At 31.4% G+C, this 13902-nt stretch overlaps 1 protein-coding gene across 1 annotated transcript; it reads left to right on the top strand.

Moving 5' to 3' along the window:
- The first annotated feature begins 5858 nt into the window (after window positions 1-5858).
- LOC119690225 (sodium- and chloride-dependent glycine transporter 1) lies at window positions 5859-13788 on the top strand. The gene is made up of 10 exons (XM_038105241.1): window positions 5859-6637; window positions 8207-8338; window positions 8401-8564; window positions 8626-8687; window positions 10405-10528; window positions 10588-10921; window positions 10998-11149; window positions 12730-12858; window positions 12927-13127; window positions 13185-13788. The coding sequence occupies exons 1-10, from the start codon at window positions 6415-6417 to the stop codon at window positions 13488-13490; spliced, it is 1827 nt and encodes a 608-aa protein (XP_037961169.1). The 5' UTR covers window positions 5859-6414; the 3' UTR covers window positions 13491-13788.
- Window positions 13789-13902: the final 114 nt, after the last annotated feature.

Raw genomic sequence — 13902 nt, 5'->3', positions numbered from 1 at the left:
TAAGAGCATATCTAAATTCACCATTTTGACGATAAATGGAATTATATGGAATATGAAATAATTGCAAAAACTGTTTGAAAATGTTTTATTTCAAGTTTATATTAACAAGTGCAAGGACTCAACGGTTATGTTTACACAGTCAGCCCAATAGTTAGTTGGTAATGAGGTTGTGGAAATAAAACGGTGTGAACATTGTACTTGGACAAAAAGAATTAAGAATTAATTTATTTGAAAATTGATCTGAATAGATTAATTGACTCTGTAACTTTAGTATACTTCAAACTTCAAAAAGTTTTGAAAAACTTCAAGTAGCACTTCAAAGCCCATCACTAGTCCTCTGAAGTTTTACGCTATAACTTCAATCATATCAATCACTTCAATGTAAGTTCAATGTAAAAGTGTGCAAAAATAGTGAGGAATTAACGTTAATTTAATTAAATAAAAATTTTTTTTTGTTTTGAAGCAACTTTAAGCAACTTTAAGCAGTCGAAATTGAACGAACTTCCGACGAGCGCTACTATGACAGCTAAGGGAATCAATTCTGACAAATAATGGCAGCGGTGATGACAGATAAGAGAACGCTCTAATTTAAGATAATAAGCAGAACTAACGAAGAGGGTTCATTTCGAAGATATGATTCGATTTTGTTTGAAAATTAAAGAAAACTTAGCGAACCAAATAGACCATCACTGAAGGTAGTAATGAAGTGTCTATCACTCAAAAGAAGTTGCTTCAAACTAATTGGAAATAGAAATATAAATATTTTTGGAGTATTGCGTAAAGAAAACCGTTAATAATCTTTAATAGTTGAAGTTGAAGAATAGAAATCTTGAATGGAAGCAGAAATCAAAACAAAATCGCCAATGAAGCCGTTGGCCGGATTTATTGAACAATGTATTCACTTAGACATTGTAACTTCGGGATACTTTGCGATGGTACATTGCGATGAAAGAAAATGTGGTAAGAGCAACGGAATATACATATTTGTGAAGATGTAGTTTTTATTCTGTTGTCCATAGAAAATGGTTGAGAATTTATAACTGAAAATTGTGTAAACTCGAAAATTTGTGGGAGGACATTAGAATACAATCATAAACTCTGACAGTTTAAGGTCCTGCATAAAAATCAGTTATCTCTGCTGGTAAGGGAAAACAGAGATGCGAAAAGTGCTTTGTATTTGCACCAAAAATTGTAATTATTTGAATATGGGTAGTATATAAGGAGATAGATTTACTACAAGAATAATGTAGTCAGGTACGATTTAGTCGTATTACTTGTTCCATTCATATAAGTTAAATAAACATGACATTGTAATCCATCCGATCTCCCAGTTGCTATAAGTGTATTTTTGTTGTGTATAGTAAACAGAAAAACTAGAAGCAATACTTCTTATAAATACTATAACACAATAACGTCAGCATTAATATATGTATATTTAGTAATAAATATAAACAGCCACTAAGTGTCTCAATTTGGGATTCCTAGATTGAAATTGATCTAAAGTTGCAAACATCTCATTTCTGTCTCGCAGTCGTCAAACTGCATAAGTGCTCAGAAACAAGGAACATAAAATGCTTATTTGAATGAAGTTACCAATATTTTGAAAATTTTGAATATCTCAATTTTAATTCACTGTTTGTTACTACAAAACAAATCGTTTATTAAAGTTCAATAGAAATTATGGTTAATTAGCAAGTGTTTATAAATCTTGACTTAAGTGATGAATTTTAACTGAGCACACTTAATGATATCAAACCATTATTGAAGTACTTTTGGTTACTTTAATTTTGTGGTCAAATATAGTCACTCAAATATATATAGTCACCAGTCACTAAAAAATTTATTGTAATTTTCCCATTTGTGGAGGAAGCCCAAGCAAGCTGTTAGATGATAATGGAGACTTTCCTTGAACTCCAAACTGTAATGTCTTTATTTTACAAGAATTAGTCTTTAACTTTTTTGCTTAATAAAGACTAGAACTAGACGCATTAGATATATTACTTTAATAATATAAAAATCTAACTTAAAATCAAGTTCTTTCCAATTTCCATATTTTTACGTTACAAATCTTTAAGAGATTGAAGTTTTGGGCTTTGCTCATAACTATGCAGAATTATCCAAAAACCGAAATGGTTGTATATGTTGACTTTATCATAGGATAACGGGTTAGGTAAAATGATTTGTCATTAGACTGTACTATTAATATTCAGAAAGTAATACCATAAATAGTTTTTGGGATTATAGATCTGATCTAATGCATTATTAGATCTAGTATTATTGACGAGCAACGAGTATTTACACTTCGTTATATATAAGTACTTACTAGCAACTTAACATATGTGTAATATTTGTATGTGTTTGTGTTCATACTGGATTACATTGAGTTTTGGTGCATTTCGAGCACGGTGCTGACTATCATTTTTAAATGCCATTCAAGGTGCGCTCTCTCTTGCTCGACTTAATCGTACCGACCGAGTTGTCATTTAAACAAAATATTTGAAGAATAAGGGTGTTTGCGCATGCTATTAGTATTTTCCGCATGCTGTAAGTGTGTTAGTGCAACCACACAAAAATATACTCTTTAATGACGAATACAAGTTTTTAGGTGGCAGACTATCATTCACAACATGTTGGCGAGAAGCGGAATCATTTGCTTACCAAAATTTTGGTGAGCACGCCAGCATGTTGATTATGTGTCATCAAACGTGTAGACTATCATTTTTAAGTATCATTTAAGAGAGAAAGTCTAAGAATGACACTCAAAAATGATAGTCTGCACCGAGCTTAAGCCCGGGTATCCGGCATTTTGCATTAAGTCCTTTACTTCATCATTAATTTGTTAATTTGGAACATATGTAGTATCTACTATCACTTTTTTATGCGCAGAATGAGCAGCTATTAAATTTTTATGGCCAATGAGAAGGCCATATTAAAATAAGGTACATATTTTTTAACCAGTTTTGTAAGAATACTTTATTGTAGAGCACGACAAAGACAGCCAATGTTGTACAGTAAATCGCCGATGATTCGTGGGGCTTGAACGTGAATACTAGCGGTATTACCGTCATACAGACGGTAATCAAAAGATTTTCATTTTAAGTAGATTGGGCTTTCCATAGCAAAGAAGAAGATTATACGTTAAAATACGTTAAAATATATGTACTTTATGTAACGATTGAAGAATTTTATCGAATTAATAATATGTCTATCATATTTACTTAATATGTACCGCTCGGGTTCTTGATTAAGTTAGCATATGTTACTATACGGATATATAATAAAATAATTGTAACAAGTTTCGTAATAAAAAGTTTTAGGTTTTCATATCAAATAAAACAAATTTTTGAAACCTTCTAAAACTTGATGATTATGTCGTATTAATAAATATATTTGTCAATGAAAATTAAAATTTGCATTTGACTATAAAATTACTCAAGCGATCTGAATGTACGAGTATTAGAGAGTGTAAGGCAGCATTAAATTATTTTAACTAAGTTTATCTCTGAAGACTGACATCTTTATTTAAGAAACTATCACAGAATTAAGCTGAATTGAATAATTGGCTTAGAATATGAAAAAGAAACTTGAGTTTGCCCTCTAAATAATTTGGTTGATTGTTATCAGAGCATGTTGAGAGGAAATACAATAAGTTCCTCACAATTCATCATCATTACTTCACAATTCCATTACATTACTTATATTTAAATATTTGAAAAGTAATGTAAAGACAATGAATTTTTGTCATCTTTTATGTACATATTGCTTCCGAGTACCATCGTATATTGAAGAATGTCCAGCGCCCAAATGTGTGACCGATTGTTGGTATTCCACGCAGAATGAATGTCGCACTATTGATAACCTTCGTGAGGAATATAGAAAACATATGTGAATTCTCAACAAAGTAACTTAATAGTAAAGCATAAATAAAGTGAGTTTGACGTGGTTTAAGAGAGGCGGTGCCAATACGATTCATCACATAATTAAGAAAGGGGCATGAATCACAGAAAACGAGAACGAGGACCTCCTTGGTCAGCTGATCTTGATCTTGATGATATGGGCAACATATTGAGTTATATCTACGGTGTATATTGTTTTAAAATATGAAAACCAAAAATTCATATTCACATTGAATTACAGTTTAACTCATATTTTTGAGTCCATATGGTTTTTGATTGATTGACTTCTCCTGATGAGGTTTAACGATGCTTACAAAAAATATCGACAATACTCTTAATTGCGCACATTAACATTGATTAATTAACATTGTAATTGCATAAGAGCACCCATCGATTATCAGTTACCAGCTACAGTATATCTCATATCTTAACTTTGTATCTGCATTGAATGAGTATAAGATCAATTGAAATAGTAATTTGCGGATGTTCTCGCTACTGCGTACACGGGCTAAGGAAAGACCCAACCAATTGTCTAAAACATGATTGTTCTAAAAAACCTCGTTCTTGCATATGAAAGAAGTACATAGAGAAATCCTCTACCTATTATAAACGAAAAAATTTATATAAAGTTCAATCTCAACTACTCTAAATGTAAGAAATGATACCACTGAGTGCTTTATGCTAGTAGGAGACATCAGTGGTAGTGTTCAAAACTTGAAGTTTTCGGTTCCACTTGAAGACTAACTTTTACTAATTAATATGTATTAAGATGTAATTTTTTTTTTAATCTAAAACTGACCTTAAATTATTAGAATGATTAAGTCAACCAAAAATAGTGCAGTAATCAACTTTCAAGAAATTATAGTAACTTATTATTATTGTTAAAGTGTATTGCTTCCATAATTTCTATACGAAATAATTCTATTTGTCGATTGCGTGAACACTGCAAGGCTTACTGTAGTTCTGTGTGGTCATTGATGCACAGGAAACCACGCAGAGAAACTGCATATTCCCCATAAACCTTACTGCAGAAGTTTTGAATACCCGCAGGAAAAAGAAACCATAATCCACTTCCTCTGTGAATGTCCGGCTTTGTCGTCTAGAAAATATAGGTTCTTAGGAAGATACTTCTTTGATTGTTTATCCGACTGTTTATCGGTGAAGACGAAAGACCTATTAAATTATCTAAATTCGGCGGAATGGATTTAGTCTCTATTCTTCTATACCAGGGTTCTTGCGAGAAATGTGATAGCAAAACGACGAAAAATCACTAATTGAAGTACACGAAAGTGATCTAATGACCTGCTACTGCAACCAACCAATCAACATATTCTATTTGTCAATTTGTTAGTGTGGATATATCTTTCAATATTCAAATGACAATAGAATGTGTATATATATACTTTAAAAATCAATTATATCTAAATTCCTATAAGGCAATAAATTTCTCAAAGTTTTGATGACGTAGTTGTTGGAGCAATCGAATTTCTCAAGCTATACGCATCTGATCGTACAAACCACAAACTTTTTATAACAATGGCTTAAGCCAAAATGAATAAAGGAAAAATATATATCCATTTCTCTTTGAGCATGTTTCAATCTATTTCTGACTGGGTAGTTTTCCTATAAGATTGTGACTTGCTTGTTGCTCCAATTGATCGCATCTGCAGATCTACAGTTAAATTAGATTGATTGCACTGTAAGTGCGCCTTAAATGGTAGAAATCGTTTATGAAATCGTTTATGAATAATGAAAAAATCCAAAGTATCAGCTGTAGGGAAGCTATTTATGAAAAAGAAAAAAAAGAGCAAGTAGACAAAATAATTCGAAAAGCTAAATCAGACATTCGAAAAAAACGTGAGAATATTTTTGTGCAGCAGAAGCGAACGAAATAAAATTTTGGTGAGGAAGTGACTGCATTCTATGGACTATGCGCTTAGATACTTTAGTTGTTGGCAAGCAGTGGGCATGAAAGGAAAGTAAATTTGCACTGAATTTTGATATCATACTAAAAGTTAATAGGATTATATACAAAATAAATATTTTGTATCAACTAAGTGTAAAGCAGATTAATAGTGTGTGAAGAAGTGGAAAGTATTCATTTGAATTGAAGAAAAACATGGCTTAATCATTTTTCCATTGTGTTGAAAAAAATATATATTTGCTTTTATTTTTCTCAATTCGGAATTTCCATTTCCAAAAAATTTGAACAGCTGTTATGAAACGAAATATGTAAGTTCTCGCAAGAAATTCTTCTACTGATCTGTGAACTCAAGAGAACTTGTGTCCATGGGGGAAGTGCAATAAAATATCCGAAAATAAAACGTTGCTGCAGTGCATTGATATTTAAAGTTCTTTGTTGTAATTTTGTATATTGTATATTTACAACAAAAATCAAGTAATCAAAAAAAAGCGAAGTATATATGTTTATTTATATACAACATATAGGGCAGAAGAAATATATAGAAATATAAAATTGATTATTTGACATTTTCGACTTTGCTGGCTCTTTGGTAAAATGACAAAGCAATGCCTACTTCACAATACTGCCAACAGCTGCAGCAACTTTATCACAACAACAACCGAAGATTTAGAAGCAGATCCATTACCAAAATATCAACATGATAAAAATCGTGGAAAGTGGGGATCGAAAACCGAGTTCATGTTGTCCTGTATAGGATATGCTGTTGGTATTGGCAACGTCTGGCGTTTTCCATATTTATGCTATCGCAGTGGTGGTGGTAAGTTTTGGTCGAACACTTGACCATATGAGCACTGATACTCCAAATTAGCATCGAGGTTGTTGCTTGAATGTTAGTTAACTTATTGAGTTATTGAGAAGGAAATAAATCAACATGAACTGATATTTAGTGTTAATTTTTTCTTGCCGAGAGTGACGCATCTTTATGACGAAAAGAAACTATTTAAAAGTTAGACGGATTCGAATAGAAAAGAAAAGACAAGGACAAAAATTACAAAAATTTATTTATTTTATTGAAATTTGGCTAAACATACATCGCTGTTTCGAGTATTGTCAAGTACTCATCATCAGTGGTATTTCCTAAGACCAACTATAAAAATTGATTCGTTGAATTTGTGTTTCCAAATAAAGTTGTGGTTTATAAGCTCGTTCTAATTTAAAGTACAGCAATTGCTGGGATTCGTGTCACTAATTAAATAAAGTGTGACAAAAAACCTGCAACTTGAGCATTGAAAGTTTATGCAGCCTTGCCAACTTGTGGAGAAACACGATTAGTCATCGCTTCTAATTTGACAGGCATGAGTTCTCAGCTTGGCACTTGCAGTCCAAACAAATTATATATGCACTATAAACTAATTAGTCTAATTCGAATATTTCCTAAGACCACTGATGGTGAGTACTTGACAATACTCGAAATTTATAAACTGATTCCTTTTAAAAGTACTGATTCTCTGCATTTTTTTGTGTATAATATTCGTATAGTTGTACTAGTCTACTTATTTAATAAACGTGAACCTCTCATTTTTCAATAAATCCGGCCTATGGCTTTATTACCGTTTTTATTTTTATTTCTACTTTCGTTTAAGATTTCTGTTCTTTAACCATTAAAGACCACTAAAGGTTTTCTTTACGTTTTATTCCTACAATATCTCTTCTTCTTTTATCAGTTAGTTTGAAATACTTTTTTTTTGAATAATAGATTACTACCTTTATTACTACCTTTAGTAATGCCTATTTCGTTCGACAACTTTTCCTTATTATTTTAAAGACAAATCCCGTACTTTTTAAAAACAATTTTTTAACTTTAGAACTAACAAAATTTCGTAAAAATTCGATTTCGAAATATATGCGATTGCCATAAAAGGGATACCCATCGTTAGTTCAGTTGTCTGTTTCAATGTTTCAATGATGGCAATATCTGCCTTAATCTATCGATTCAGATTTGTCTCTTCAAATGTTATTCTTAGAATACCTAAGCAGAATTCTTTCCGTTGCTTAACATTTCAAATTTTATAATCGTCTCCTCGATAGTGTTCACCAATGATTTTTAAATCGGAGATCCTTAAATCCAAATTATTCTAAGTTATAAATCAAAAGAAAAAATAATTTATTTGATATATTTCCTCATAATTAATTTATACACATTTCTATATTAAATTAAAGTTGTCTTCTGAATCCTAACTTGTAGCATACACCCTCCATATATTGCCAGCTAAATATAAGGTTAGTCATAGGTGCAATTTCTTCGAGGTTGACAGGAAGTTATTTAATAATTCCGCATAAAAATCTGTTGAGCTGATTATTATTATTGAATTTATTATATTTTAAGGTGCTTTCCTGGTTCCTTACTTGCTAATGTTATTTTTTTGTGGAATTCCTTTATTTTTTATGGAAATCGTTATGGGCCAATTTTCAAGTACTGGCTGTATTGGCGTTTTCCGTTTGGCACCGCTTTTAAAAGGTAAGTTTCGTGCTCTGCATATCAACGAATTTATCAATGGATTTAACTGTTTCAATTTTCAGGAGCTGGATTTGCAATTGTGGTTGTTAATTTCTTCTGTACCTGTTATTATTCCGTGATTTTAGCATATCCATTATTATTTATGAAAAAAATTTTTACCAATACATTGCCTTGGACATCGTGTAATAACTCCTGGAATACGGAACATTGTATTGATATATCAGAGGTTTGCATTTTTTTTAAATAGTTATATATATATGAAAAGGTGTAATCTTAATATGTTTTAGCTTGCGCACCATAATTTTACCGATCACAGTGGTTTCAAGACGCCAGCTGATGAATTTTTTCAGTAAGTTTTATCACAGGTAGGAATCTATTGTTAGTTTTGGTTTGTTGACTTACATTTGTTGATGTAGGGAATTTACTTAAAAGATTGTGAATTGTCCGGGAATAGTATAAAACCTCCAATATTTCACTTAACAATACTCCGTAATAATTTCACTGTTTCTAAAAAATGTGAATCAAGAGGGAAATGTTGACCAGACATTGGTTACAACGACAATAGATAATAGAGGGGGTTGTTGCATTAAAAGAGACTTCATAGTCTCTAGAAAGAAGAGTGATAAATAGAGCAGAAGAAATGTGAAGCAATACTAAAATCGTGGATTAATAACAAAAAAATGTATTACTTAAAATTTAATATTTTTTAGTTTTTTATGTTAATGGTGTTATATTCGAAATCTCCTGTAATAGCCAAAATTATAGGAGAGGAAATGTGTATTGTTTTGCGATAACTTAAACTATAACTATAACTTTGAAATGATTTCTAAAAAACGATGTATAATGAAAACGATGACTAATAAATTATGACATCGATATATTGTTACTTAACATATTTTATGATGATTTCTTTTGGAATGAGCAAATTCTCTTAATATATATAAACATTTATAAGTTGATTTGAAAATATAATAAGGAAATTAAACATAAAACAACAGAATCAGAAGTAGTCGAGTCTATCATCCGAGAAACACTCAAATGGTATGACAATCCACAAATTCTGTTCATAACGACTATTGGAGTTTTATCTCTGGTCAGGAAAGCAAAAGAAATCTCTTTCCTGATAAACGAAACAACTTTTTGGATTAAAATAATTAACTTTAAAATTAAGGAAGTCAACAAGTTCAGAAAGTAGTTCAACAGGAGTTATTTACGAAAACGGACCAGTTTTTGAAAATCATTTTTGCAGAGTTTAGTACAACGATGAGTGAAAAGAACTCGTCATAGGAGAGACCAATAAACTCTTTGTTGCAACAAATTTATTTATATATTTAAATAAGCCATGGACTAAGAAAAGTAAAGAAGACACATTATCAAAAATAATAATATGTATTCACAGCACCCGATTGAAAAGAGTAGGATCTATGTAGGCTGACAATATCATTATCGATTAAATATTGTATTAAATTTGTGAAAATTTTTTGCAATAAAAACCTAAATCTGTTATATGAATAGAAGGGTTAAACAAGCAATTCACACCATGACTCCATAACTATATCTAACATATATGTCGGTATGCCTATCTATCTGTGTTCTATGAAAATATTGTATTCTGTTATTATTGATTATGTAAAATTGTTTATAACTTTTAAAAACTTTGTGAATTCTTCTACGTTTATCTCATTGCTTGCACAGTACTTCTCTCCAGACACAAAGCACGTCAATGGTTTTTCCAGTCCTGAAAACAATTCTTAAAGTTAGTTTTCAGAATGGCTTTCAAAGCTTACAGTGATCAATTTTTATCCCCTCAATCGTATCGAAACAGTGTCTCCGGAGCGGTTTCTTGAGCGTAGAAAGCCAGTACTAAATCAGTACTAAACCAAGCGTATGGGATAATTGTGAAAGATTGTGAGTTTAATTTTACTAGGGACATAAAATGGATAAGATGCTTAGTAATTTTGCTTAAAAATTTAGAAAAAATGTGAAAAAATATTATTTTTTTATTAAGATTTCAGAATTTTAATATTTATTTTATTTGTTGATTTATTTTGTTTTATTTTTTCAAGCTTAGAAATTCTTAAACTATCCAGCGGCATTAGTGAGCTTGGTGAAATAGTATGGCCACTCTTTTGGTGTTTAGTATTAGCTTGGTTAGCAGTTTACATTTGCATTATCAAAGGCATTAAGACGGTAAGTGTTCATGTGTCTTGTAATAGCAAGTTATCAACTCTATATCCTTTCCTCCACAGGTGGGCAAAGTGGTATACTTTACAGCAACATTCCCATTTTTTATATTAATAGTTTTATTTATGCGCGGCATCACACTCACAGGTGCCATGAAAGGCATCTTATTTTATATCAAACCAGAATGGTCGCGACTATTAGACTTAAAGGTTTGGGCCGATGCTGCTATACAAATATTTTTTTCTTTGGGTCCTGGTTGGGGTGGCATAGTAAATATGGCCAGCTTCAACGAATTTCGCAATAATGCCAAAACGGATGCCATTATAATACCAATTGTAAATTGTTTTACCAGCATTTTTGCCGGCTTTGTGGTATTTTCAGTGCTCGGGTTTTTATCGCGTAAGCTTAATATGAAAAATAATATTATTAGTATTATGAATTTATAAATAATATTAATTTCTTATATTTTGTGTAGATCAAACTGGTATACCGGTAGCAACGGTTGCTACTTCAGGACCTGGTTTGGCCTTTGTTACCTATCCACAAGCAATTGCCATGCTGCCGCTTCCACATTTATGGGCTGCTTTGTTCTTCCTAATGCTATTCCTATTAGGATTGGACAGTGTGGTGAGTTTCTCAAATTTATAGCAAAAAAAATTTAATAAATATGTTAATATAACTTAAAGTAACAAACATACTTAAATATTAAAACATTTGACCTAGTACTAAAATGTTTAAAGCTGAATGAAAACCAATGGATTTTTCAGAATAATAATCTATAATTATTATGGGTTATTGATTCTAGATTGGATTTGGTTGTAGTAATCTTTGTATGTAAGCGTGGGCAAAAACGCATATAACTTATCTTTAATTGGATTTGAAAAATTAAAACTTAACAAATGTTATTGGTTTATACCCAATCTAAAGCTTAAAAAACTAAATAAATTAAAAAAAGCATTTAATTTTTGATAAACAAAAATTAAAAAATTAATTAATCTTTGTACCAAAACTATAATATATAGTAAGTATTACACAGTTTATCCATTTGAATTCCCTGAAAGTTTGAGTCATGCTGATCCATACAATTCACGTCACATAGAAGCTCATATCATTTGAATTAAATTCAATGGAAAGGTTCTTATTTTATCGTACCATCATTTATTTATGTATATATTCATCACTCCCATTATTATTGACGATAATAATTGATTGATTTGCCACTAGTTCATGACATAATTTTTTAACTAGATTATCTATGGGAAGCATTCTGCATCTACTGCAAAGATGAAGTCAACCTAAGTTCAAGTTCTTTGTCAGGCGTCAGGTTGTCAGGCTGACGCGAAAAAGTCAGACTCTACTGGATACTAGTCTTTTTCTGAGAATTCAATCCAATTTCACTAAGATTTTAAGTTAGTAGTTTTTATCAGTACACTCTGTTTTCACTAAAATATAAACACAATAGTATGGTGAACTTTTATTGTGTTGTAACTTGAGAAAGCAAACATCCAGGATTATATAATCTAAATAAATTTTGAGAAGTCATTTTATTCACTAATTAACGGCGCTAATCTAATGAAAATTGGCCAATCTCAATTTGGATAATCAAGGTCTCAGGAATTAACTGGTATAATATTCATAAACTGCAGCAACTGGCAGAATCCATCGTTTCCACAGATAATATTAAAAGGTCTAGATCTACTACTCATTTCTGTGAACCGGTCCCTTTTGTGGAATAAATTGTTTTCTAGATGAAGTTAGAATTTTCTCAACAGCTAGTATTTAAGTTTTAATTCAAAAGACGGAGTGTCTTTTTTCAGAAAAAGTCATGAGCTACACAAAATATCAGCCATGAAAACTTAATGTATTTGTGGTGTATAACTCAACCTTTGCTCTACTAAACATGTATTCGTCCATCTGTTCCATAATTTCACTATGCACGCGCATTGGAGTTCAATTGATCTGTTGCTCCATTCGACTAAATCCAAATATAAGTTAATTTCAGAATATGTCCATGTTCACGTAAACCGACCTTTATCTCAGTCTATTTCATCTTACACCGCCCCATTTAAATTTATTAGGAATCAATAAACAATGTATGCCAAGTGGCTGCTATATATAAAATTCCTATATTATATTAGGAATATTATTTAATTAGTATTTTTACTTGCTTTCTATATTGTTTTATAACTAATATTTATTAAATTTAGTTTGTGCAAATAGAAGCAATTATATCCTCAGTGCTGGATGAAATCCCAAAACTGCGCGCCTACAAATTCGTAACTACAATTACAACGTGTACAGTCATGTTTTTGATGTCCATCATAATGGTTACTAGAGTAAGTCGAATATTTGATATATTATCTTATTTATTATGGAAAAAATGAACAGATTTCATGGCCTTTAGGGAGGCATGTTTATTCTTCAACTCTTCGATTGGTATGCTGCGTCAATTTCTGTGATTTTTATTTGCATACTAGAAGTGGCAATGGTATCGTGGATTTATGGTGTTCAAAATTTTATAGATGACATTTATTTTATGACAGGTAAAAAGCCTGGTTTAATTTGGTACATATGCTGGAAATATGTAACACCCATAATATTGATTGTAAGTATGAACTGTTGTCCTTTTATATTTAAAATAAAATTTGACCACTACTTATAGGGAATATTCTTCACGACTATTGTTTTCAATCGTGACATAACCTACAATGGTATTGTCTACCCTATGTGGGCTATTACGATTGGTTGGTTGAGCTGTTGTACCTCAATTGCGTGCATTCCCATTTATATTCTATATAGAATGTGTGGAAATCGTAAGGATTTTCGTAACCATCTAAGGGAGAGCCTTACGGCGGCAGATTGGACACCAGCAGATGAACAAAATCGGTTAGGTTACGAAGAATTTAAACGCTCACGAAAGGTTGCTGGAGAACTATATAATATAAATTTGAACAGAATGGAAATATAGAGGTTTCGAATGTTTCAACTATTCTATCATACGAGGGCGGTTTGATAAGTCAGTGACTTTTTGAATAAAACAAATTTTTTTTCGGCAAATAAACATTTTATTTTTCTACATAATTACCTTTTACCTCGATACATTTAGTACAGCGTTTTTCTAATTTTCTAATTCCCTCCAAATAATAGGTTCTCTCAAAGCTCTCAAAATGCGCATTTGTTTCACCTACATAATGACTTCTTCATTCGACTCAAATCTCTACCGCCCAGCCATTTCTTTAGGTTTGGAACAAGAAAATGGTCGCTGCTTTGAACGGCTATCAAACGCCAACTGAACGACGTAGCTTGCTCAAAATTAGAAAGTTACCCACTGGAAGATTACAGCTGACGGCAGCACTATTGCATTTGGAGTAACTCCGCGG

Source organism: Teleopsis dalmanni, chromosome X (assembly GCF_002237135.1).
Source record: "Teleopsis dalmanni isolate 2A chromosome X, ASM223713v2, whole genome shotgun sequence".
In the NCBI taxonomy this organism is placed as follows: Eukaryota; Metazoa; Arthropoda; class Insecta; order Diptera; family Diopsidae; genus Teleopsis; species Teleopsis dalmanni.
The sequence above is the reverse complement of the archived record's forward strand: the minus strand, read 5'-3'. Positions and strand labels throughout refer to the sequence as shown.

Coding starts and splice junctions, on each gene's coding strand:
- LOC119690225 (XM_038105241.1), top strand. CDS start 6,415: ATGACAAAGCAATGCCTACTTCACAATACTGCCAACAGCTGCAGCAAC. Junction 8,565..8,625: donor ATTGTATTGATATATCAGAG/GTTTGCATTTTT, acceptor AATATGTTTTAG/CTTGCGCACCATAATTTTAC. Junction 11,150..12,729: donor TATTAGGATTGGACAGTGTG/GTGAGTTTCTCA, acceptor TATTAAATTTAG/TTTGTGCAAATAGAAGCAAT.